The sequence below is a fragment of the Amblyomma mixtum genome, chromosome 7 (genome assembly GCF_055824585.1).
Source record: "Amblyomma mixtum isolate Tamu chromosome 7, ASM5582458v1, whole genome shotgun sequence".
NCBI lineage: Eukaryota > Metazoa > Arthropoda > Arachnida > Ixodida > Ixodidae > Amblyomma > Amblyomma mixtum.
The window spans coordinates 34,532,919-34,558,140 of NC_143018.1; the positions used below are offsets into that span (position 1 = coordinate 34,532,919).

At 47.7% G+C, this 25,222-nt stretch overlaps 1 protein-coding gene across 1 annotated transcript; it reads right to left on the reverse strand.

Moving 5' to 3' along the window:
• Positions 1–3,968: 3,968 nt before the first annotated feature.
• Positions 3,969–25,222, reverse strand: LOC149335623 (uncharacterized). The gene is made up of 9 exons (XM_089553983.1): positions 25,177–25,222; positions 21,624–21,658; positions 15,771–15,899; positions 14,006–14,313; positions 11,612–11,753; positions 8,322–8,447; positions 6,092–6,230; positions 5,229–5,318; positions 3,969–4,180 (listed from the first exon to the last, which is right to left on the reverse strand). Exons 1-9 carry the CDS (start codon positions 25,220–25,222, stop codon positions 3,984–3,986), a joined length of 1,212 nt encoding a protein of 403 aa, XP_089410109.1. The 3' UTR covers positions 3,969–3,983.

The following is a 25,222-nucleotide window of genomic DNA, read 5'->3' on the forward strand; positions in this document are numbered from 1 at the left end:
GATGGAACATCCAGGCATTTACCAAGTCAGTCACCACACCTTCCTACCGGCTCACATTAATTAAGCAAGGCAATGCGAGGCACATATAGCGAGATAAAAGGGTGAACGAACAGTTTTTAGCGAAATAGGAAATCTGAGACTGTCGAGCGCCAGTGAAAAGACGGTGGTGTGCTAAGGTCTCATCGTTGTTTGCATAATTAAGTTCAGCAGCTCTCTCTGCCCTTCAGGCGTACATGGTCAGGAGGTAAGCTCCAACAGGGTCGGCGGGCAGACATAGTCGCATTGCAAATGTTAGCATACAGATGGTAACGAGCATCCATGTTAACGAGCAGTGGGCCTCTGGTCAAACGCTGGATCTCGACGCCTACTGCTTGATTGCCGTCGCCATCGCTGCGGATTGCTATGTAACTCGACGTCTGGCCCTAATCGCTTGACAAATAAGGACAAAAAAGCTAGTTCTTCGGTGAATCCGCGTAAAATTGCGGAATAATTTTGAACGAGGCTCGCCTACTTACCAGGATCGCACGGCCCAGCGAACAGGAACAGCCAGCCTGCACGAGCTCTCCCCGGAGCAACTTCCTCTTCTTCCCTGGAAGTGATGATGATGATGATGATGTCCTCAGGCTGAATGGCACGATGGCGCTTTGCTGCATTCTTTCCCTCTTTTGCTTCTTACAATGTCTCCACGCACTATGCAGACCGATTTGAACAACTAAACTTCACCGCTACTACCACCACCACCGCGAGGATTTTTTCATTTCTCCACGACCGTAGGGCTTGCTTATTAAAGGAGTATAGAAACCTAATTTTGGTGGCATGTTTTCTTCTCTGTATTGATGCGGCAAACATTACAATGCATGAATCACCATGTGGTATTCGACAGCGACGACTAAAAAATTTTAAATCGAATTTTTATGTAATGCTGTTTCTGTTTCGGTTTCAACAGCCGAACCATAGAGTTAATATACTAAGTAGTACGATGGCTGTGACGTCACGTGTGGTTATAGGTCACGTAAGGGACGAAAAACTGTCATATAATCATTGCTTCTACAGTCGTTGTCATTCCGACTCTTGAGGCAGGCTGGATTTAGCATTGTAGAGAACTGAAACGACAAAGCAGTGATTATATCACAGTTTTTCCATGCCTGACGTGACTTATCAGCACACTTTGATGCCTCAGTCGTCGTTCGGCTGTTGAAACCGAAATAGCGAGTGAGTGAGTGAAGAAACTTTATTTCCGCCAGAAGAAGACCCGTGCCCCTCCGGGTCCGCACGCAGGCGTCCGGGGAGGGGCAGCGTCGCAGCTGGAAGACTAGCAACGGTATAGTCGCGCAGCTTCTGCTGCCAGGCGGGTAGCGTATCGTTGTATGCGTGCGATTTCTGCGGGCATACCGCTACACTCGAGCACATACTATGGAGATGCCCCAGTGCCCCAGGATATGGCAGAATCAATAATGCAGAGGAATGGGAGACAATACTCAGAAGTGCCGACCTTAGCATACAACGAGAGAAAGACATTCGTTTATTAATTATTTAAAGGTCGTGGGTGAATACCACATGGCAATCCATATATGACAATGCCTTACGCGTAACTGCAAAGAGCAAAACACGCACCCAAAAGTTGGGTGTCTACACTACTTTAAAGCCACGAAACTTGCATGTGTGTCGCCTCATTTGAGCGCGGATATTTTTTTATATATCTACGCCTAAATATTATAGCGCAGATTATGTATTATTTTATTCGCCTCTCCTTTTTGTAGTGAGCGACACAGGGTTGGCCGTCGCACATGTCCTCTATTTTTAGAATGAAGAATGCCTTCATAATCTCGCGCACGCATTGATCGCTATTACTGCTGAGGACAACGGTATTCCCAGAGGCTGGCTTGCAACCATCCTTGTTGCATACTTTGCACAGGGCTCAGCCATATGAGAATGCTTTCAACCTGACGGCGCTTTCTTGCGCTTTTTCAGTCTAAGTGCTATGTAGGCAACCATGGTCAATACCAGAGGTCAGTGCACCAGCACTGTGGTGGTCCGTGCGGCGTGCGGATCTTTTTGATCCGGCCTAGCACCGTCACTACGATGTGTGTAGTACGTACGCGTCTTACTGTACTACCTGTCTTCAATGAAAACATCTATAATCACTCAATAATAAGCCACTGAAGTGTTATAACAAAGCAAATCAGTGCGCTCTCGAAACCTGGGGTCTCAAAAGATGACATCACGCGGTAGGGTATTAAGAAATGAGTGTGGATTCGATTCTCTTCGCAGGTCCTGCATGAAACCGTAGTTTAAAATATTTCATAGAATTCACTTCGGCCATTTCACCGAACTGCTTGCGTTTGTCGTAAAGAAACAGCACCTCTGCCTGCCTCCAGCGGGCCCAACGTGAGGTGGCTACCATCTCACATAGTATGCGCTAGTAACATGTCAGCAGACCTTCTTGCTCCAGACGCCCGGTCTTACCAGTCTTCAGTGGATGTCCGAAAGGAAGAACTTCGCCAGGCAGCTAGTGGTGCAACACATTTCTGCACTTCGCCCACCTTTGCAACTCCGTTGCGTTACGCGAGGCTTGTCGCACGACAGAGCCACTCTCTTGCATCGAGTGCGCACGAACTCTGCCTATACGCCGGTATGGTTGCACACGATTCACCGCACCACCTCACCTATGTGTGTACACTGTGATGTTGTGGGTGATTTGATCCATTTCGTTGCAGCTTGCCAGCGTTTCTGCGCCGAGAGTGACACTCCTGGAAAACTTCAGGAGACAGAACGCTCCCACGGACGACGTCTCTCGCATCGTGTACCTGAGGGCCCCCGAACTAAGCGGCTATTAGTGTCACGATCACTACTGGAGTTTCTAGAGAACACTGGCCTTATGGAACAGTGAGAGAGACGCAATCACTTAAATAATGAGTGAGCAGGAGCAATTGCACCTGTAAGAATTCTTGCTCGCTTCCTATTCCACTGCCTAACCTAGCTAACTGAAGCTGGCCTAGGCGCGCATCTTCGGTGCCTAGACTCACACATTTTTGTACAAATAGATACCAGCAAATGGGTTAGCTGGTTTATAGAGACAACGGCGCTAACCCCGTATATTATGTGTTGTTTTCGTTTTCTCCCGCCAATTCGCATTTATGGAAATATACTTCGCTACAAACACTCGTAGAAGCCAATCGGTGTGTTCATGCCAGCTTGCGCGCATAAAATGGCTTTAAAAGCTCAAAAACTCGGTTTAATATTCCTACAAATCAACGTTCGACGAAAGAGCCTTCGATGCGCTCCGGATGAGTAGCAACCCAGGTGCAGACCAGCGTTCTTAACCAGTGTTTAGCGCAGATAGCCTTACCAGCTTAAGCAGACCCCAACCCAACAAAATATCTGATGGAGAAAAAGAAGACGTTACAGAGAAGACACACAGGTCGATTACCGTTCACCGACCTCACGAGGTGCAAGTGGTCTGCATACTGTCGTGTGCGACCAATTTTCTCGCAGCTATATTTCCTCGTCGGGATGGGTTCTCCAGAGCTACGGACAGACCACGCCATTTTGCGCGAAAACAAACGGGCGAATTCGATTCATCACCTCTTTGTTTTTCTCGTTACCAAAACAGTTTCTTCAAATGTTTTGATTTGGGCTGCCTTGCCACCCCTTTTAACTTGTGTGGTACCCGTCTGCTCCCACGCAGTCAGCAAGCTAACTGTTGCACTGTTGCTGGAAATGGACTCGGGCTGGGCCTCCTTTCGAGCTTGTCGGGCCTGGCCCGGACTCAGTGAAGCTTTAATTTAGCGGCTTCGGCCAGGCCCTGACTTAACAGTCGTAGCCCCTGGCAGTACCTCGACCTCAATACGAAGCCCGTACAGTTCACTAACTCACACTCAGGGTCCGAGGGAAGAAAGACATGCCAACACTCTTAAAAACACATGGGACATTGCAACACGGTGTGAAAAGTACAGTCGTGGAGGATGCTCTCCAGTCTGTCGTCACTTCTTCTTGAGCGCGAATATCTGTCCGTCGCACTTGAGCCGGTAGTCCTGGACCTTCTTGCGGACCACGATCTCCATGCGGAACTGACGGCACAGCGACTGCAGGGTGCCCGTGAAGCGGGTCTCCAGGAACTGCTCGGACTTGCTCTCATAGTGGTCCAGGGTGCGGTGGATCCACATCAGCCGGCCATTGGCTGCGCATTCGAAAGCGGTCGCCCACCGCACAGGTGATGCACGAAATATTGTTATCATAGTGATATCATCACCATCATCAGCATAAGCCGATAAACACAGAGAAAGAAAAAATTGTTTTCGGCGCCTAGCCTTCCACTCTCTAACCTTGTCTTTACCGCTTCTGCTTCAGCGCGTGTTGGATTAGGAGAGGCAGTGAGATGCATCGGAGCTGCATGTGGGTGCGAGCCAGTTCCCCTAGAAAGTATAGGGTGCAAGCAGTGAGCAAGGCAGGGTGACGTGTTGTATATCGCAGTCCTGAGGGAAGGACACTGTCAGACCATGTATTTGAGGGGTAGTTCACGCAACGTTAGTAGGAAGGGCATCGGAATAGCCATGACACCCGGCGTCATAAGTTTACGAGGTACGCGTGTCGTGAGAAATGTGAATTTGTCTCAGCCATTGCACGCAACCTGAAATCAAATTGTGTAGTCCCTGCTCTAGGGCGTGAATACGGTAGACTGCATACCATTTTCGGGCTGTGCCGCGAAGGCTGAATGATAATAGCCCTATCCACGGTCGCGTCAGCCCGTAAACTTTTGACGCCTTGTGTACATATGTATTCAAAAGGGTTACAGTAGCGCCTTCAGGCGAGTAAGTCCAGTGCAGAACAAAGCTATTTCCCAGTCACCCCCGGCTAACTCCAGTCTTGTGCCAGCTACGCCTACCTCACCCCAGCAAATATCCTAAGCTCTTCGCTCCGCCCTCTCTGCTCACAGAGATTCTTGCACCCTCTGCTGCCTCACATATCTCAACGCTGCCTTTTTCAGATGATGAGAGCGATAGTGATTATGTATGGCCCCTTTGGTGTGGGCAACAAGTTTCAGTGATGTAAGCGAAGAGTGCACAAATATCAAAAGTAAAGATGAGCAGCATCGGTATGGATAGAACTGGCGGACATCTGAGGCATATGCATGGATGCTGAATGCAGATAGGTGTGGCGCGGGGCAGACTCATATAAAGTGGTAGAGATGGCAGTATCTGCTAAAAGGCTTAGAATGAAACACTCACGCTTCAGGAGCCTGGCCACTTCGGGAAGCGCATCTGGCATGATGTGCCCAGGCATCAGGCAGCCGCAGAGCGCCACTACGTCGTACTCGGCTGCGAGGAGAGAAAAAAACTGACATAACGGTTACTGCTGTGAAACGAGATATTCAGCGACAGCCGTTAGGTATTTATATTTTATGAGGAAGAAGTGGGCTTGGGCAGGGCATGTAATGCGAAGGCAAGATAACCGCTGGTCCTTCAGGGTAACGGAGTGGATTCCAAGAGAAGGCAAGCGTAGCAGGGGGCGGCAGAAAGTTAGGTGGGCGGATGAGATTAAGAAATTTGCGGGAATACGGTGGCCACAACTGGCGAAGGACAGGGTTAATCGGAGAGACATGGGAGAGGCCTTTACCCTGCAGTGGGCGTAGTCAGGCTGATGATGATGATGATATGTTGAGGTAGAGGAATATGAGAGCGACTTCATACCTGTATAATTCTAGGGCGCCCTTTTTATTTTTCCCCACATGCTTTTCGAATAGCGCGGTGGCGCGAGCACTTAGAGCTGCGCTACCGATTACCTCTTCAGGCGGCACGTTTCGCAGGATCTGCCGCTCCCAAGTAGCACGGGTAATTGACCCAATATTGGAAACGTATTGGCAAATACCGTTCCTTCAAAGTACCAGAGTGAGACCATCCACTTGATTACCTGTGCTGCTTCTGGTGGTGACCACCCACAAGTTACGGATTCCTGCACTAGTACTGCACTCGTGGTAACCATCCTCCAAGTGGTTACCATGACAACGCCCCCGCCGGTTGCGCCAAGGACTACTACGTTACCACAACGTTTAAAGTGGTACAGTTATTCCGGCCTTCATTTCGCTGCTCACCGTCCTTGAGAGGCAGCTTGCCGGTTTTGGAGACCCTCTCGATGAAGCGCCGCCTGTAGATGTTCTTCTTTATCGCCTCTGCCATCATCCCGTCGCTGTAGTCCAGTCCGTCGATGTAGCCGTACCCGAGGTTTTTCAGCTTTGGAAGAAAAGAAGAGCGACACAGTTAAATAGGAACGACGACCGCACTGCCTCGCGGTTCCCGCCTCGTTGACGAATCCCCCTCCGTAAGGAAATGTTGGACGTCCTACATTTCTGTATCTTTTAGAAGGCTGCCCAGAGCCTCCGATACCCACGACAATAGAAACGCAGGTCACTGATGAAGAACTCGCTTGGACTTTCGTGATTTTAATGGGTTAGGAACAGAGTTCACCTCAGGAGCAAAATCTGATCTCATGAAATTTGCTGATTGGTCGATATAGGTCACGTGACCTTGTGGCGTCATCACAACCTGCCCACCGTGTCAGGTGGAACCCTGACCATCGGTTTGTGAGAAACATGCCCACCGAGACAGATGACAATGATTGGTCGAGAGAGACGAGCCCACCAGGCTGTGAGCAACCTATTTTCTAGATAGTAACCTAGACAGCGTTAGAATTCACGTCTGGAACAAAACGGAGGCTTTCTGGGGTCCCGAAATTTACTCATTGGGTGAGAGAGTTACGACGTCACGAGGACAAGTGACCTCAAAGAAGGTATGACGTCACAAGATCGCGTGTCCCCAAAGACGCCACCCACAGGGTAGATGATTTAAATGCTTGAGTTCAGCAAAGAATGTAAAAGAATTCACAATAAAAAATCAGAAAACAATGTGATACAGGTCCAACATTGTCGGACAAAAATTTTGAAAATTGGAACATTGTAAGATACTATTAAGAAAATAATGAAGGCAGTGGTCCATTCTTCTGCTATGTATCAAAAACTTTCTTTTAGATGGTTTCCATCGAATGGAATGCGCATGTCACTAACATTCTACCATCAGCTAACAAAACCCTTGGTTTCCTGAAACGTCATCTGCGCCTTAAGCTTCTTGCCTACAAGTTCCTCGTTCGAACAAAACTAGAATATGCATCCGCCATTTGGAGCCCTAACCAAATCTATTTGTTAACATCACTAGAATCGCTACAGAACCGAGCCGCTAGATTCATTCATTCATGTTATTCATATGATATCAGCATATCATCGTTAAAAGCAGAGCTGAGCCTAACAAACCTTGCCTGTCGTCGTCGCATCGCCAGTATGTGTTTATTTCAGAAGTTCTTTTTTACAGTTCATTGCGTATTCTACCCTACATTAGCCCTCCAGCACGCATTTCACACCGCCTTGGTCATCGCCTGCAAGTTTCCCGTCCACAGACTCATCCACAACATTTGCTGCATCATTCTTTCCTCGCTCAGCCAAATACTGGAACGGCCTTCCACACGACGTCGCTGCAACCACCAGTCCATCCTCATTTTTGAATTGTATAACTGCCATATTTAACGAATAACGTCTTTGTACATAAAGTTTCATTCTATCTGTACCCACCTCTTATGTAATACCCCCTAACTAGGGGTCTTTAAGGTAATAAAGTGAAGTGAAGTGATTGCATCGAACAGCTGAAACTGTTATATAAAACCAAATGGAGAACGTTTAGGACGATAGCAAAAACGCTAATCTGCGGATATATTGCTTGTTATAGTGAAATCTTGCATTAGATAAAAAAAACTGTGCTCATAAACTGTTTTCCGCTTAAAAATGCTTTTGTCCAGAATTGTTTCGTAAGATATATGCGAATGTAACCCTCTCTGTAAGGACCCTCACACGAGGGTTGACAGTATTGTTAAATAAATAAATAAATAAATAAAATGTTGGCGCTGTCACAGCATAGCGAATACCTGCTACAGCAGCTTTCGAATACGGTGGTTGATGGACCGACCATTGCAAAGCAACTCATGCAAACACCCCCAGAAGATGCAACAGAAGCTGCGACAATCGTGAAATATAAGGCTATCGCGTTCCACTCTTATTAATCGTCCCAATATTTTTTTTTTAGCGCACCGTTCTGGTGATACCATAGATACATTCCTGTCATGAAACTCGAAACTTGACTTCAATAAAGCAACAGCTTCTAGCTGAAGTGCACAATCACAAAAGCGGCACTTCGAAAATTCCGAAGCAAGCAACAGCTGCGGAATCGACGGCGGCGTGCAGTCCTCTTAACTGAGCACCTTGATCTACGGATGCATACTTCCACTCCAAGGAGTCCGGTTCCGCATCCAACGTCTATGATGACGGCGTCCTTCTTCACCTGGAGCTCCTGGTTGATGAAGTGCGCCATGATGCTCGGGGCCTTGTACTTCTGTAGCGCCATGTCCTGAACAAAGACAAAAGAGCTACTACTGGGGCTAGTTGGAAATACATACTTGAAGGAATTGGTGAGCGCTATAAAAACACGGAAAAGGGACGAACACACAGGACGAAGCGCTTTCTAACAACTGTTTAATCTCAAAAGGAACATGACTATACACCTAACATCACCCCTCGGTGATGTTAGGGGAACTGAATTAACCTATCTCAAGAATAGTAATCTTCGGCTGTTGTAAGCGCGCGTAGTTTTTACCTGTTTTCCTTTTTTTCCTTCATTCTTGTCAGCGCGTGCGTTCCTCCCTCTTCTGTGCATGATATGACGTCAAATGTGTGTGTATAGTCATGTTCCTTTTGAGATTAAACAGCTGTTAGAAAGCGCTTCGTCCTGTGTGTTCGTCCCTTTTCCGTGTTTTTATAGCGCTCACCAATTCCTTCAAGTATGAAGAAAGACGTGCACTCCTAGTAACGTGTAAGAGATAAAGCAAGAATAGCGAATATTTAGTCAGGCATTGCATGCACCTTCGGTAGATGGCAGTGTACAGAAATTGCCAATTTTGCCATTTTACAAAATGGAATTGAGGTTTTTACGTTCCGAAACTACGCCTTGGCCATGAACGACGAGACAGGGGACGGCTCCAAATTAACCCTTTAACCAACAAGTCATTTCAGGACAGGTGCACAAAATTTTCAATTTTTTTCTTCGTCCACCTTTTATCATCTCATTGTGATTCCGAAAATATACTGTTTGACTGCTTCCTGATTGCTCATAAAACATAAAAAATTAAAAAAAAGATGTTTTCACAGCTTTCATTCAATGCACACAGTAGTTATGAAACCGCAAGTTCTGAAATGCGCAGTATCTGAAGAGACGTTCCGTAACAAAGTGCCAGGTGCTTAGACGCTGCTTCATACTACCCCAGACAAGGTCGCCATGCACAAGCACTGCCTAGCACATCGTTTTCATCTTTGTCGTCACTTTGGTCATCGTCGGAGTTATTTCGAATGAAACTACTATATTGGCCTCACTAACGGAGCGCTCAAACCTCGGAGCCCTTCTTGAAGCTTAATACGAAGATGATCTTCGCCGCACCAGTCAGTTGACGCAAGGCAGAAAATTTTATACGCTCGCGCTATGCTGGGTAGTTCGCGAAGCTTAGGAACAGCAAGCGTGAACATTTTCTTTTTTTTTAATATGCCCGTATAGCTCCTTAGTACCCCTTCCCTTCAAGGTACAGTCCAGGCGTTCACCCACTGTAAGATGCACAAGAAAAATAGTGCCAATATAAAACGATTCTGACCTGTACGCCCTCTTTATTTCTAGGCCATTCATTCGAACGCAGTTCCTGGTGCCCACAGCTGCCAAACCGATTTGTTTTAATGCCTGGAGATCTTGTGTGGCACAAAATCTAGGGACACCTGGTATGGAGAAAGTGTGTTCGCATTGGCTCACGGTAGACACATCTTCCACTTGAGGGCAAAGAAAATGGCGGAGTATGCATTGTCCATGACTCAGCACCACCACACTGTTCGGCAGCTGCACCAGTCACATGAGAAGCTACCTGTAAATTTTTTCAAGTAAATGCTGCGCGCAACTGACATTGTCAGTGGGCTGTAGGAGCGATTAGCAAGTATTTGCTCAAAGGGTTCACAGGTCTTCCAACAATGCATCAAAGACAAACCCGTTATGGCTAAGTTAGTGGGATATCTGAATATATATAAAGGAGGTAGTGCACCATTGCGACAAAAATGAAGCCAGCTCCGAGCCCTTCACCGCAGAGATACGTTTGTTATCGGGAGACATGGTATACCGCGCCTAAATCAGTCAATGCGTGCTAACGAAGCCTACAGTTCACCGGTTCCCAAGAGACACCATCTTCACCGCGAAACAAACGACTCTGCATTGTTAGCCACGTGAGACGTTCGGATGGCTAAACCTAAAACGCTCCACTTCTCCAGATGAAGCTTGCGCTGCTATCTACGTAGAATTCTCCAAATTTACAGAATTTACAGCGTGGGCAAGGCGGTAGTACAACGTCCCAATGCAGAGCCGTAGTGGGAGGACCGACGTGACGTCTACTTCTAGTTCTCTGTAGTCACATCAGGGCAAAAGCCGAGCAGAAGTGCTCTGTGAGCAAAATACCGGCTATGGGGCAAGTTGGTCAGACCCGTACGACATAGACAGCGCTGAAGAGGACAGCCCTCTGTGCGCATGCGCGTACTCTCATCTGTTTACTGCTGCGGTCATTGATGGGACGCGAAAAAGAGTACTAAAAAAATGGAGAGCTCCACGCGTGTCTCGGAACTAAAGAGGTGCCCTGGAATATGTCCCTTGTACGGGTCACGTGACTAAGTGGCCGGGAAAAAAGAAGCTACCACTATAACCGCTACGTCCCCAATGAAGGCAAACGTCTGGCAGCGTTACAACGTTGCTGTGAAGGTGATGGTTGCACAAACACGGGACGGACCACAAAGAAGAGACACAGAGACACACACAGGCGCCTGTGTGTGTCTCTGTGTGTCTCTGTGTGTCTCTGTGTCTCTTCTTTGTAGTTCGTCCCGCGTTTGCGCAACCATCAACTTCACAGCAACATGTACCAACTAGGCCCAACCGAAGTTTTATTGAAGCGTTACAACGATTTCACAGTCATAAACCACAGCTACTAACCTCATACAGGTTGGCTTGCCGCTGATTCTTGATCAATTTTCAAACCCATGAGTGTTTCCTGTTTTTAAGGCTTGCATATGTATCGCGCATGACTACCATCATCATCATGACTGCTATCATCATCATCAACAACATCATGACTGCCATGACGACCGCTATAGTTGAATACAACTTAAGCACGAAGCTGCAGATGCCCCTCAAAGGAGACTCTCCAGCCGTTGGTGTCGACCGATTTCCCTAACGCCGTGGTTAATCCAATTAAGCTCAGGTTATTCCCCATTCATCTGCCACCGCTTGCGATTTCACGCTAACAGGTGCGAGGTAAAAGACAGCGGGGAGAGGGGAAGAATCGGTAGATGCCATTGACTGCAGGGGCTCCTTTTAGGGCATTTGCCGCTTCGTTCTTGAGTTGTAACCGACTATAGAAGCGTTTCTAGAACGGCCAGTTAAATGCCTGGATCGCTGCACACTCATCCATATATGGAACAAGGGATGTGGACACCTACCTCCTCGTAGTTGCTCGCCCAGTTGTTGTAGATGGCCTTCGTCTCCTCGGGCGAGCGGTCATCGACGACAAAATCGGCGACGTCCGACCGGTCAAGGGAGCTGGTGGAGGGCTTCTTCGCCATGTCTTGGATGAATCTACGACTGCGGAGCAGTGAAACAACAACGCAATATTTGTCATCGCGAACGACACATACACCAATCCTCTGAAGGGGCGAGCGTACCTAGTGACACTAAGGATCAACTGAATTTCGATAGACTGTCACATCCTAACTGCATATATTTATACTGAAAACAGAACGTTTATGGGCTAGAAAAGGTAAAAATTGAATTACAGTTACAGTACGCCACCACCGGTCATTTCTCAAGAAAACTGCGGTGCGTCAATACTTTTTATTTTCTGCGCGTGGATCCCTGATGCTAAGCTACACACCATTCACTTGCAAGCGGAGATCACGGAGTCCTTTTTGGACTTGAGGTCATGATTTTGAAAGAAGTAGCAGGGGAAAAAAAAGTTTCATTTTTTAATGTATTCTTCTCAGTAGTGAATGTGGATTTTGATAGCGGAGAAGCATCAACATAGCGAGAAAGGGCTGTAGAATCAAATTTTAACAAGAGCAAGAATGGGGTGGAGTTGTACTCAGTGTCCTGAAAATTGTCCTCAAAGTTATCCTAAAAGTTGTCCTCAAGGTTATCCTCAAGGTTGTCCTCAAAGTTGTCCTCAATAATCCCGTTCTTCAGCTGCCCATACAGCGCGAACTTGGAGAGACGGAACACACCATGAATGATGTATGCCCGCGGCAAGGAAGCCGAAAGGCTTTTTGAGAATGCGGCAAGCTTCACGGGTTCGAGTGGATATATATATATATATATATATATATATATATATATATATATATATATATATATATATGGCGCGCTAGCTTTTAAAATGGTGAACCGTCCATGAAAGCCGCTACTACTACAGCATAGCACTCCACGGCTTCTCCGCAGACAGCCATGCTGTGCGGAGAAACCAGGTAGTGACATCATATTCAGAACCAGGCAGATTTCCGCTACTTTGCCCGCGCCCCACCGTGCCTCGCCGAAAGCCGCTAATAAGTGCAGTGAGGGCTTTATTTTGGGCGCATCTTTTTTTTTCCTTTATTGGAAATGTACCGTGCCCGCAAATGAAGTCATCTGCTACCACTTCCGGGTACTGGGCGATGTGGACGGGTTTAATCAGCGATTACATCACCATTTCAAACGCTAGCACCAAAATTAATAATAAAGATGGTCATGCTTTAGTAGACAGTTTCACACACTCGATCCCCTGAAGCTCGTCTAATTTTAATAACTATTTCAGTTTCTCAATGTCTACTTCGGACATGCTGGTTCGTGCTGTTAACGGCCAAGACAAGGTTTCTCAACAAGAACTGTATTAAAAGTTTCCCTGAGCTAAACGGGCATCGTCACACTATTGCATACCCGAAAACCATCACGCATTCCTGCAGGCCAATTAGAATGTTATCTAGGCAGGCCTGAGCCATAACGACCACGTGGAACAAGAAGCAAATGCCCTGGAAGGGGGGAAGGGGGGGGGGGGGGGGGGTTCGAAAAAGTTGGCAAGTTTGAATGCGATAGCATTAGAAGCTCCATGCGGCCAAAATGCGCTGAAAAATTATCCCATTGGCTGGGAGATAGTGACGTCACCAAACCAGAGCATTACCATTGGCTGAAGTGACATGACGTCACTAGGCGGGAACATTTCCATTAGCTGGCAGGACGTGTCTTCACCAGACTGAAAGTGACGTCACTTTCAATAAAGACATCAACAGCTGCTAATTTTATCGCATTGTAAACACGTAATGGAATTAGCTGTACGTTTTTTTTTGTTAGCATGCTTTCATTCTACTGCATGATCCCAACGTACATAACAGCTGTATCTTACCGGTACTCACCTATAGGTAGAAACTTGAAAACTAACGAAAAGGATTGAGCTGAAGTTAAGGACAATGCGGAGAGTTATGGAACGAAAATTGATAGCTTTAACGTTAAGAGACCGGAAGCGGGCAGAGTGGGTTAAGGAACAAACGCGGGTTAATGACATCATAGTCGAAATCCAGAGGAAGAAATGGGCTTGGGCAGGGCATGTAATCGAAGGCAATATAACCGCTGGTCCTTAAGGGTAATGGAGTGGATTCCAAGAGAAGGCAAGCGTAGCAGGGGACGGCAGAAAGTTAGGTGGGCGAATGAGATTAAGAAGTTTGCGGAAATAGGGTGGCCGCAGCTGGCGAAGGACAGGGTTAATTGGAGGGGCATGGAAGAGGCCTTCACACTGCAGGGGCCGTAGTCAGGCTGATGATGATGATAACGTCTGTATAGAAACAAGTCACTGTGCTAAGACGTGAGCGCACCTAAACCTGCCTTGAAGCGTTGCGTCGTTCTTGTCAGGGGTGGCGATGTCCGCCTGGTCGATGGAAGGGAGGTCGGGGGTCACGCTCTCTCCGCGTGGTTCGTCGCTGAGCAGCAGAGACGGCGGCGCAGGGACGGGCTCTTCGTCGTCGCTGTACTGCAACTGCACGAGCAGCTCTTCGCTCGACTTTGGCACGAGGAGCAGCGGGCTGTGCTGTCCGCTGCTGGTCTGCGGCTGGTGTTCCTCGCTCTCTTGCTGGGGCTGTCCTCCGGCACTCTTGGGTTGCGCTCGGAGTCCGTCACATCGACGCTGATTAGAGGTGAGCGTCGTATTCTCAGTAAACAAAGAGGACCCCACTGATAACAATACGCCTCATAGACGTCTAGAAAAAGCTGCGTCGGAAAGATTACTGCAGTGGACAACAGAAATCTGTTCCTTGGCTTCAGGACAATATTTCTATAAAACCTTCAGACTGGAATCAAGGCTGGAATCAATGCTTTCAGTTAAAAGAAAAGCGCATGCAAACCTGGTTTATTATCCGGCAGAGATAATAAGTGAATAGTGACGAAAAAACCTTGCATAAAATTGCTGACCGCCAGTTCTCCACCTATATACAGTGGAGCACCGTTGTGGAGCGGTATATAAATATGAGTGAGGTCAGCTCAGTGCAGAGTCTGTATCTAAAGTCTGGCTTATTTGCTTGCAGGTTGCTTGCAGGCTCATTTGCTAGCAGCTCTGCCAGCTATGAGGCGGCTACTGCACACATTGCCATTTCTTGAAAATGTATTCGCGGTTTATGCACAATATGTTTTGCCGTAAAGCTTACATATGCGTTAAAGATGCCCTTAACGTCTACCAATTGTCATAAAGATGTCATGCATGTCTACGTCATTGTCACCATCAACAGCCTAAGTCCACTACAGGACAAAGGTTTCAACAAGGCTGACGAATGGGCGACTTGGTATTCCCATATCCCTAGTCTTGTGGAGAAACAAAGGTTTCTTCCATATCCCTCCAAATGACCGTGATATAAGCCAGCTGCAGTCATCCCATGTCCGCAGACTTGCTTATATCATCCACCCACCTGACTTTCTGCCACTTCCTGCTAACTTCCTGCTAAGTTCACCTCCTTTGTAATACCCCTCGCTACCATAAGGATCGACCAGTTAACTGTTATCAATATTTTCGTAAAAGGACTTAGAGCCAAAACAGCCAGCACGCAGCAAGAGAGACGTCTGTAAGAGAGGCAGGAAGAAAGGTTTGTTTTGGCGCTAAGTCCTTTTACGGGAATATTCACCAACCAACTAGCCACCCCCCCCCCCACCCCCCTCTGCAAATATTAAGGTTCAACGTGTTCAGGACCATATGCCTTGCCCGTATGTAAATTTTCTCTTCTTGTTGGCCCCTAGTTTATCATAAATTCTCCTTTGCTGCCTAACTGCCTCTATTCTCTTGCCGTGTCATAGCGTAACAGCTATAATTTTCCGTTTGCATAGCTCGCTGCGTTGCATGCAAGTTATTCTCAAGCCTTCCCGCCATCCTTCAAAATTTTCCCCCATAGGTGAGTAGTGGCAAGATACAGCTGTTATGAACTTTTCTCGTGAGGGATATTGCTAGGCTTCTATCCATGACCTTAAGTACCTGTCAAATGCACTCCATAACAGTGACAACTAGACCCCACAAAAAAAAAAATTGAAGCTTTGTTCAGTGGAGCCCGCGGAGCGCGAAGTTGGCGGCTCGTTGCTAGGCTGCCCGGAATCGCTTACCTGCGGCGAATCTGGCGAATGGGGAGACTGGGATGCCGCCGACGAAACCGACGGCCGCGGGGAGACGAGAGCGAACGACGAGAACCGGCGCGCAGGGGACCCAGAGGCAACGGGAGTCCCGGGAAGACTCTGCAAAAGCACGAGTGGAATGCGGCGGCGAAACCGGAACTGGGCTTCGTCATCGCCATCTAGGCACCCGCCCCTACACTCTAAACGTAAAGGAGTAAAAAAGGAAGTAAGTTGTCCTCCAGCGCACTCTCTTTTATAAAAGGACTGCGCTTGACGAGAGTTTGCACCCTTTTTACTCCCCCATAGACGTATTCGTGCAGGGAAACCTTAACTATCATCATCATCATGATAATCACAAAGTGAATAAGGGAGGGAAAACGTCAAGGTGCTTGACACCGCTTCGACAAGAGGACTTGTCTTTGTAGGGGCAAAGTCCTGTATGTGGGCTTAGATTCTTTCATGCTTTGGCGTTTCTTAATCAGTTATATCATCTCCTGTGAGAGCTGTCGCCGCGGTGGCTCAGTGGTTATGGCGCTCGGCTGCTGACCCGAAAGACACGGGTTCGATCCCGACCGCGACGGTCGAATTCCGATAGAGGCGAAATTCTAGAGGCCCGTGTACCGTGCGATGTCAGTGCACGTTAAAGAACCCCAGGTGGTCGAAATTTCAGGAGCCCTTCACTACGGCGTCCCTCATAGCCTGAGTTGCTTTGGGACGTTAAACCCTTGTAAACATAAATCGTCCTCAGAGAGCTTGCCGGTATCCTGTTGAACCATCCTACCGCCTACTTCTACTGCACCCCCGGAATGATGGCTGTGGTTTCTTGCACATTAAGGTCGCCGTCCTCAGTTAAAGCTATATAACTGCTCCGCAGAGAGACCTTGAATTCCTCTACTTTCTCTTTTAGCGATAACTCGTTAACAGACTTCCACCCCACATGTTTCTTGCATTCCCTCTTCAAGTCTAGGCTTGTTGAAGGCCTTACCATCCTGTGGTCGCTACAACACATTTTTCCGAAGACCTCCACATTCTGCACGATGAAAGGATGAGCGCATAGAAGTCTATTTCATTTTTAGTCTTACCAATGGGGCTCTTCCATGCCAACTTCTTGTTCTCTCGTTTGCGGAAGAAGGTATTTATGATCCGTAAATTATTTCTCTCTACGAACTCTACTTACAACTTTTCCCTGCTATTCCTAGAGCCTATGCCCCAATTGCCTACGGCCTGGTCTCCAGCCTGCGTCTTCCCTATCTTGGCACTGAAGTCGCCCAACAGTACAGTGTACTGTGATTTTACTTTGGTCAATGCCTATTCCACGTCTTCATGGAAACTTTCAACGATCTGGTCATCATGGCTTGATGTAGGCGTGTAGGCATGCACCTACTTCAGCTTGTACCTCTTATTAAGCCCAGTTACGACAGCTGCCACCCTCTCGTTAATGCTATAAAATTCCTCTATGTTGCCAGCTATATCCTGATTTATGAGGAATCCCACACCTAGTTCTCGTCTGTCCGCTAATCCACGATAGTACAGTACGTGCCTGCCCTTTAGTACTGCATACGCCTCATCTGTCCTCCTAACCTCACTAAGCCCTATCATATCCCATTTTATACCCGCTAGCACCTCGAACAGCGCAGCTGGACTAGCCTAACTGGATAAGGATCTGGGGTTAAACGTTGCCAGGTTCAGTTTCCAATGGCGGCCTGTCCGAAACCAGACTCCTAGCACCCTCCGCTATGTCACAACTCTGGCCACCGCCTTGGTCAGCCCCTCCGCAGCTGTTGGGGACTGAGGGCCGATGGTTAATTGGTTTAATCATATAGGAGTTCGTGGCCAACTACTAGGCAAGGGTGGCCAAATCCTGTTCTGGGGAGGGAGAGCGTTGTCGGTTCTGGTCACCTAGATCGCCTGGTTATGCAGACCATCGACACGCGGGATTTTTTTATGTGTCCGATGGAGGATTGCGCAGCACCGGGATTTGAATTCCGGTCATTTGACACGTGAAGCAAACGCTCTTCCTCTACGCCATCGGTGCACATGCTTAACATGCTCTTACAGCCTAGCCTGATTTATGACATGAACGCAGTTTCTTGTAAAATAACTTTTTCAAGCAAGCCTGTTCATTGTCTTGATACAAGTGTAACCCTGCCCTAGTAACAATTAGTGTTTTTTTTTTTTTTTTGCAGGCAATGCAGTGCAGAACGTGCAGTACAGATAACCGATCTATAGTTTCGAAATCACCCTTGCGATTGCGAGGCGCGTCAGACATAGAAGGGGGTTAGTATTCGCGTGCAGCACCTGACATTTACACAGTGCGCGGAAACTTTGCTTTCTTTTCTTTTTTGGCTTGTCGCGGTGGCAAGTGTTACTCCTGGATCCAGCACAAACAAAGCAGTTCGCGTAAGGCGAACTCATGCATGCAAGTATTTAGTTCAACGCCAGTTCTCGAAGTGTCGGCACTCGTCAAGTACGGTAGAACTTTTCGAACCGCAAGTCCTACGGTGCATAATTTACCTTAGGGGTGGAGGCGGCGGTCACGCTGAAATCACTTGGGCTCTCCCGTTGCAGCCTGCGTGTTCGAAAGAACACAACGTTCAAGCAGGGCCGCCACTAGAGAACCTTTTCTCCCCACTGCGCTGTGCAGGTTAAGAGTGCGGTCAAGTTAGCTGGACAAGTTAGCGGGGACAGGGATATAAAACACGCAGCGTACTTGTCGTCACCAGCCTTGCCCCACTTCCCGTTAAGCTTCACACTACTGCCTTGCACTCAGCAAAAGTTTTTACTCCTAAGACACTACTTCATTTGCAATCCCGAAAAAGCCGATGAATCTGTCCGTGCTGTCCGTGTTTCAAGCCCATATAAAGACAGATCTGACTCTGTAGGGAGCGTTCAGCTGCGGAACCGACGCCTCTCTCTCTTCCTGGTCCGGGCGACGAAGGGAAACCTGGAGGCTTTCTACTTTCTACTACCCGCCCCCCCCCCCCCCCCCCCCCCCCAAATCAATCGTCATTAGTTTCAGCCAAGGTGAGCCCACATCAAGAGAAGGCCGTCTGCCATTAATCTCAAATTAGCCGTCTCCAGTGCCGGCCGCAGCAAAAAGATGCTAGTAATTTGCAAAATTTCATCGCGTTACCTGACTCTCTGCCTCCCCTTTCCCTTTGACTACTTATTCTCTTTTTTAAAATTCACTCTGTTATACAAATAGGCTTCGGTCACCTGTCCTCCGCATTATGCGCCCGGTCATGTCCTCTCCTTGATTTTGGGTAGGATAATATAAATTCGCGTTTGATTTTTATTGCGGACATCTCTCACAGTCCTTTGATGACACCTTGCCATTTTCTTCCTCATACTTTACAGCGTTGCCTTTAATCTGATGTCAAGCTTCTTCGCTAAGACTGCATATTTCATGACCCGCATTTGGGCTTCTTCAGGAACCATACGGTGTGTTTTTGTACAGGTATGGTCAGCTCCTTGACCACTACCAGGATGCGTAGTGCTCCTGCATACCATTTTCATCTGCGATATGGCATACCTCGTGATACAAGGAATACCAGAAAAAGGACGAGATATTAATGAAAAATTACGTTTTATTGTCAACCCACTTCTCGCTTTTGAATTCATGCTATCAAGGGAGCCGACCATTGTGCTATAAAAAAGTGGATCATGCAGCAGGAAGTTTAAGGCGAAAAAACAATTTTTAACAGAAAAACTGTTTAACCCCTACCAAAGAACCAAATAGAAAGCCAGCTGCAGTAAGTTCCAAGAGACGTTGACTTAGACAGTTATCCGCTTTGCTGCGCCAATAGGAAAATGCGCATGTACTCTGAAAGCTATTATTACAGGACATTCACGTCTGGATTCAACTGGCAGCTGCTGGCTCCATGTTCTATACAGTTCTGACCCAAATAATGTTTCCAGCACAAGCCTTTGCGATCGCCTTTTCACCAAATCCTAAATGATACAGCTCATGATGGCCGCTCCAGCTGCAGTAGCGACGCGACCAGACAGGAATATGCATATCAAACCTGAACTTATCGATCCCGCAGCATATTGCTATAAAGACTGCCTACTGAAGCAACGTGTGCTGGCTTGATTCTACGGCTCTCCGACGTGACGTCTTCTTTCTCGTTTTTTTTTTATGGCAAGCAAAATTTTTCATTTCTTCTGACTTTCAAGGCACACCAAAGACTTTTTGTTTTTTTCACTATTCGTTCTTAACCCCTTAGGTTCTTAGTCTTCACATTTCGCTTCTGAAAACGGCGGGTGGTCATCGACTGCACGGAGAGGAGGCGGGGACCGCCCCTTATGTTTGCCGGGTGCACCTTCGGACCCTGATGCGGAGGACGTTCCCTAATAACTCAGCGTTTATTAGCCACTCTCCCCCTGGTGGCAATACCTCATTTCATTCCCTGACCTTTTATAGCTGATAAAACTACTGTTTGCAGCGAGAGTAGCGTCTTTTTCACAAGAATGCAGTAATCTACACTCTAAACACGAATTAGCCCATTTAGGTGTAAAAAATTCAGGGGGGGGGGGGGGGGGGGCTTTGTTGAATTATGAAGTGCGGTGAGGGGAAAGCATTTACCGCGATGTTGCTGCTTGTGTCACTGATGTGGGGTTCAGATGTTAATCAATTAAGTACACAGTTGTTTGTGAATCTTAAATGCTGGAGACACTGGAGGGCGTTTGGGAGGCATCCGTCTGATTCGATGCCTTTCTGCAAACACTCTCCAGCGTCCTAGACCAGGAGAACTACATATGCGTTGGCAGGAAGTAGCGTAGCAATTAGCACGCTCGGCTGCGGAACGGAAGAATGGTGGTTCGAATCACATCGTGCACAAAGATGTTTTTTCTGGTCTGACTAGAAAGAGAGAGAGGCGATGGAGAGCGCGCGGCAGCGGCGGCGGCCCCGGCACGCTAGCTATGCGCCGCTACTGCGCATGCGCAACTGGCGAGCGCGGCGGCGGCACCTCTGAGTCAGCCGCGCAGCGACGGCGCCAGCTGTGCGCCGTGTGACGTCACTGCTCCTCGCGCATGCGCAGTATGGCCTTTTCTTGGATCCGCGAAACGGCTCTTCGACTAGCGTAGTGTTGCTTTCACAACAAAAGGGAGTAAAACCTCTAGCGAACTCCCTATTAGGGGCCAGGTACTCTGCCCAAGTTCTGGGGTAGATTTTCATTACCAAAAACACAGAATACACACTGTCGGCAACGAAAACAACTTCCGTCTTCAAAGCATGCGAACTTCTAAAGCAGTTATGAAGATTTTAATCAACGCTAACAAGAAGACCTCCGTTGCCGCGTTTAAAAGCATCTCCAATTGGAAACTTCGTCAAATTACTATGATTTGCGGTGGGAATAAACCTGCTTTGTACCAGGTATAGCGGGTATAGCGAAGATGCCTAATGACGCAATATTAATTCGATATTGCTAACGCTCGATACTCATATGCTGCCTCAGCGTTTTGCTCTTTTTTACTGCCATACAGACTGATTCGTGTTTAGAGCGTATCGATGCAAGCCAACTTCGAGTTGTTCTGAGTTACACTTTGAGCAAAAATTTACGACACTAATCTCCCTAAATGTCATTGCAATGCACTTATTACTCTCTCTCTGTGCTTCAAAACGCACGGAACGAAAGACACAGACTCCGCCGACAATTATTTATGAATACGCCTACAGCTCGGCTAAAACCCTTTAATGTCTGGGAGCAAAAGGAAAGCATCAGAAAGAAGGGTACCACCAGTGCTTCCTCGTCACTGTGTGGCTGGAAACCGCCGCTGTTCTCGCGTTCCCTGGAATCGGTGCTGCTCATTTAAGAAGAACGACACATGTCGCCGACTCACCAGCACCGCGCCCAACCACAGCACTGCCGCCGCGACTGCACATGAGAGATAACAGGCACGAAAAGTCGATGTAATCTCAGAATCAGTGCCCACCATGCTAAGACGAATAAAAACCACGGGGACGCCTAAGAGTGTGCGACAGCATTTTATTTCACATCTGTCGCACTTCCGTGCGTGTTTGCGTCAGATATTATCTTTTATGCGTAGCATATTGCAATCACTCAGTTCAGCCCTTGGGCGCGGCCGGGCAGCCGCCAAACCACGTGACGTGACGTCACGTGGTTTGGTGACGTCACGTCAACACCCACTTAAAAAAATAAAAAAGGAAAAGAACAAAAAAGAAAAAAGAAAAACAAAAAAAGAACGTCTGAGCATGGTGGCGGTTGCCACCGCCCCGTTTCAAAGGGGGCGCTCCTATCCATCCATCCATCCATCCATACGTCACGGAGGAAAAGCTGCTGAGAAAATCGAGTGCCGCCAAGCAATACCTCGCGCAAAAAGACCGCGCAATATGCAACGCATTCTTGGCTTAACCAAGCTAAGCCTGGGCATCTTTCTTTTTTTTGCAGTCGTCCATCCATCAATCGCTATATTCGGACGGCTAGCTGCAGTAGCAGGTATCGTTATGCTGTGACGGCACCGACATATATCATTCTATTCTGACTTCATTTCGACTCTATATCTAGGTTGCTGTAGAAACTAGGCTGCCCACAACCCGGTGGGCAGGTTGTGATGACGTCACAAGGTTGCCTGACTTCTATCGACCAGTCATTAATTTCATTCCAGCTGCCACGGTGGGCCGGGTGCGATGACGTCAAGAGGTCACGTGACATATCTCGACCAATCAGCGAATTTCGTGGTCCCGGAAATTGGCAGGCATTTGGTGTGACAAATGTAATGCTATTGAATTAAAATGCCAAGGCTGCATATATGTTTAAAGACAAGGTCTAATTTCTCGAAGTTGCGTATAAGCTGGTAAGCGTCGCCTCTGATACCATGACCGGTGTCTCATTACTCGTAGCCGTCGCGGTAGCTCAGTGGTTATGGTGCTCGGGTGCTGACCCGAAAGACGCGGGTTCGATCCAGACCTTGGTGGTCGTATATCGATGGAGGCGTATTGCTAGAGGCCCGTGTACTGTGCGATGTCAGAGTGGAGTTAAACAAACCCAGGCGGTACAAATTGCCTGGTGCCCTCCATTACGTGTCCCTCATAGCTTGAGTTGCTTTGGGACTTCAAACCCCGTAAACCAACTAAACTAGTCATCACTCGCTAATTATCAGCACTGGCGCCACACTTAGTAGCGACCGATGACTTTGGGCAATTTTAAATAATGGATCAGGAAAAGAACGAAATATGCCCGCTGTATTCCGTTCCTCGGTAGCCGAATAGCTCCACTATAACGACCGGCGATTCATGTTTTGTTCGTTCAAAAAACAATTTGACATTGGAAGCCTCCTAAACGCAAAAACTAAATTGTAAATTGGCCTACAGTACTTGTGCCGTGGCGTCCGGCTGCTGATATCAGGGTCGCGGGTAAGTGTTGTTGCGTTTGGCATTGTATGTACCGTCGGTATACAGTGAAGCAGATACGGGGATTTGATTGCGTGGTATCCGGTATAAGCGGCGCTGTTCTGTTTCGGAGGACGTCCACAGTCACGTGAGCAGGCCATGCGCTCTTCACACATCTCAGAGGTGTGGCGTTTCCTTTTTTATCAGCTTCCCACAGAGAAGGCACCTTGTGCGCAATGAAAAGCTGAGAACAAAAGAATAAACGACAGACAGTCCAGTAGCCACCAAGAAGTCTGCTTGTATACTTCGCTGTGTGCAGTTTGTACTATCGTTTAGCACTGAAAACAGTATATATCTGCAGTGCCGTGGCATTAGGTCAGTTATCCACTAAGTACACCTGTACAGTGCCATGACAACAGGTCAGTTATCCACTAAGTACGCCTGTACAGTGCCGTGAAATTAGATCAGTTATCCACTAAGTACACCTGTACAGTACCATGACAACAGGTCCGTTATCTACTAAGTATACCTGTCCAGTGCCGTGGTATTAGGTCAGTTATCCACTATGTACACCTGTTTGGTTGGTTTGATTTATGGGGTTTAACGTCCCAAAGCGACTAAGGCTATGAGAGACGCCGTAGTGGAGGGCTCCGGAAATTTCGACCACCTGGGGTTCTTTAACGTGCACTGACATCGCACAGTACACGGCCCTCTAGAATTTCTCCTCCAAAGAAATTCCAGCCGCCGCGGCCGGGATCGAACCCGCGTCTTTCAGGCCAGCAGCCGAGCACCATAGCCACTGAGCCACCGCGGCGGCCTATGTACACCTGTATAGTGCCATGACAATAAGTCAGTTATCTACTAAGTATAGCTGTCCAGTGCCGTGGAATTATGTCAGTTATCCACTAAATACACCTGTACAGTGCGTTGAAAATATGTCAGTTATCCACTAAGTATACCTTCCCAGTGCCATGGCAATAGGTCAGTTACCCACTAAGTATACCTGCCCAGTGTTATGGCAATAGGCCAGTTATCCACTAAGTATACCTGTGCAGTGCCGTGACTAAGTGTGTCTGTGCAGTGTAGTGAGAGTAGGTCAGTTATCCACTAAGTATACATGTGCAGTGCCGTGGCATTAGGTCAGTCAACCACTAAGTATAGTTGTCCAGTGCCGTGGCAATAGGTCAGTTGTTCACTGCCCTGAAGGTTTTTTCGTCGCTACGCAGTAGTAGTAACGTGTGCCAAAAGCTCACAAACAAAGCGCTTTGAGTGCAAAGTGCGCTGAAGCCGTACGACATCGCAGTGATCGATGCGAAATATACTGAATGCAATGGTAAACCCTGATTATTGGCGTTGAAAATGTGCACGCGTTAATATAGTTAACTGGTCTGTACGTGCGAACAAGTTAACGCGGCCATTATGCGAACAGGTGCATGTAACTCCATTCAAGTCTTGGTTATGCGTTGCTCTGGGATGTGTTGTGGCGGATGGCACAATTAAGCGCGTACCATTCATTCACCACACCTTCTGATCAGCTTACACCAGTTAAGCACGATTGTGAGAAACAATCGTCGCGAGATAACAGTGTGGGCGGGCAATTCATCAGCAACACAGGAACCCTGAGGCTGTTTTACGTTCATGAGAACTTAGCATAAAAGAATTTCATTGCTTCTTGTTGACTGACTATGCAGCACAACCTTGTTCCGCCATATGCGGTTCCAAGACATGTTTTCACAAACAGTTCACGGGATCAGCAGGTGCAGTAACGGTGAACTTATCACCGCATTTCGTTGTTAGTTGACATATTGTGAAGTACCTTCAAGGTAACGAGAGGGGGGCATCGTGGGTCAAAGCGCGCTGGACGTAGAGGCCTACATCCTCAGTGGCGTCGTGAATAAGGTTGCAGTTACGGCTTCGCTGTGAACTGCGATGGCGCTCAAAGACCGGCACTGATAAGCTGGAAACCAGGAACACAAAATCTGGTTTCTAAGAGAGAATAAGCGCGAAAATCGGAGAGCTTTTCGGCGAGGATCGCCAGCTTACCAGCGGAAGAGGAACAGTCGACGGGCGCGAGCTCGTCCCGCTGCAT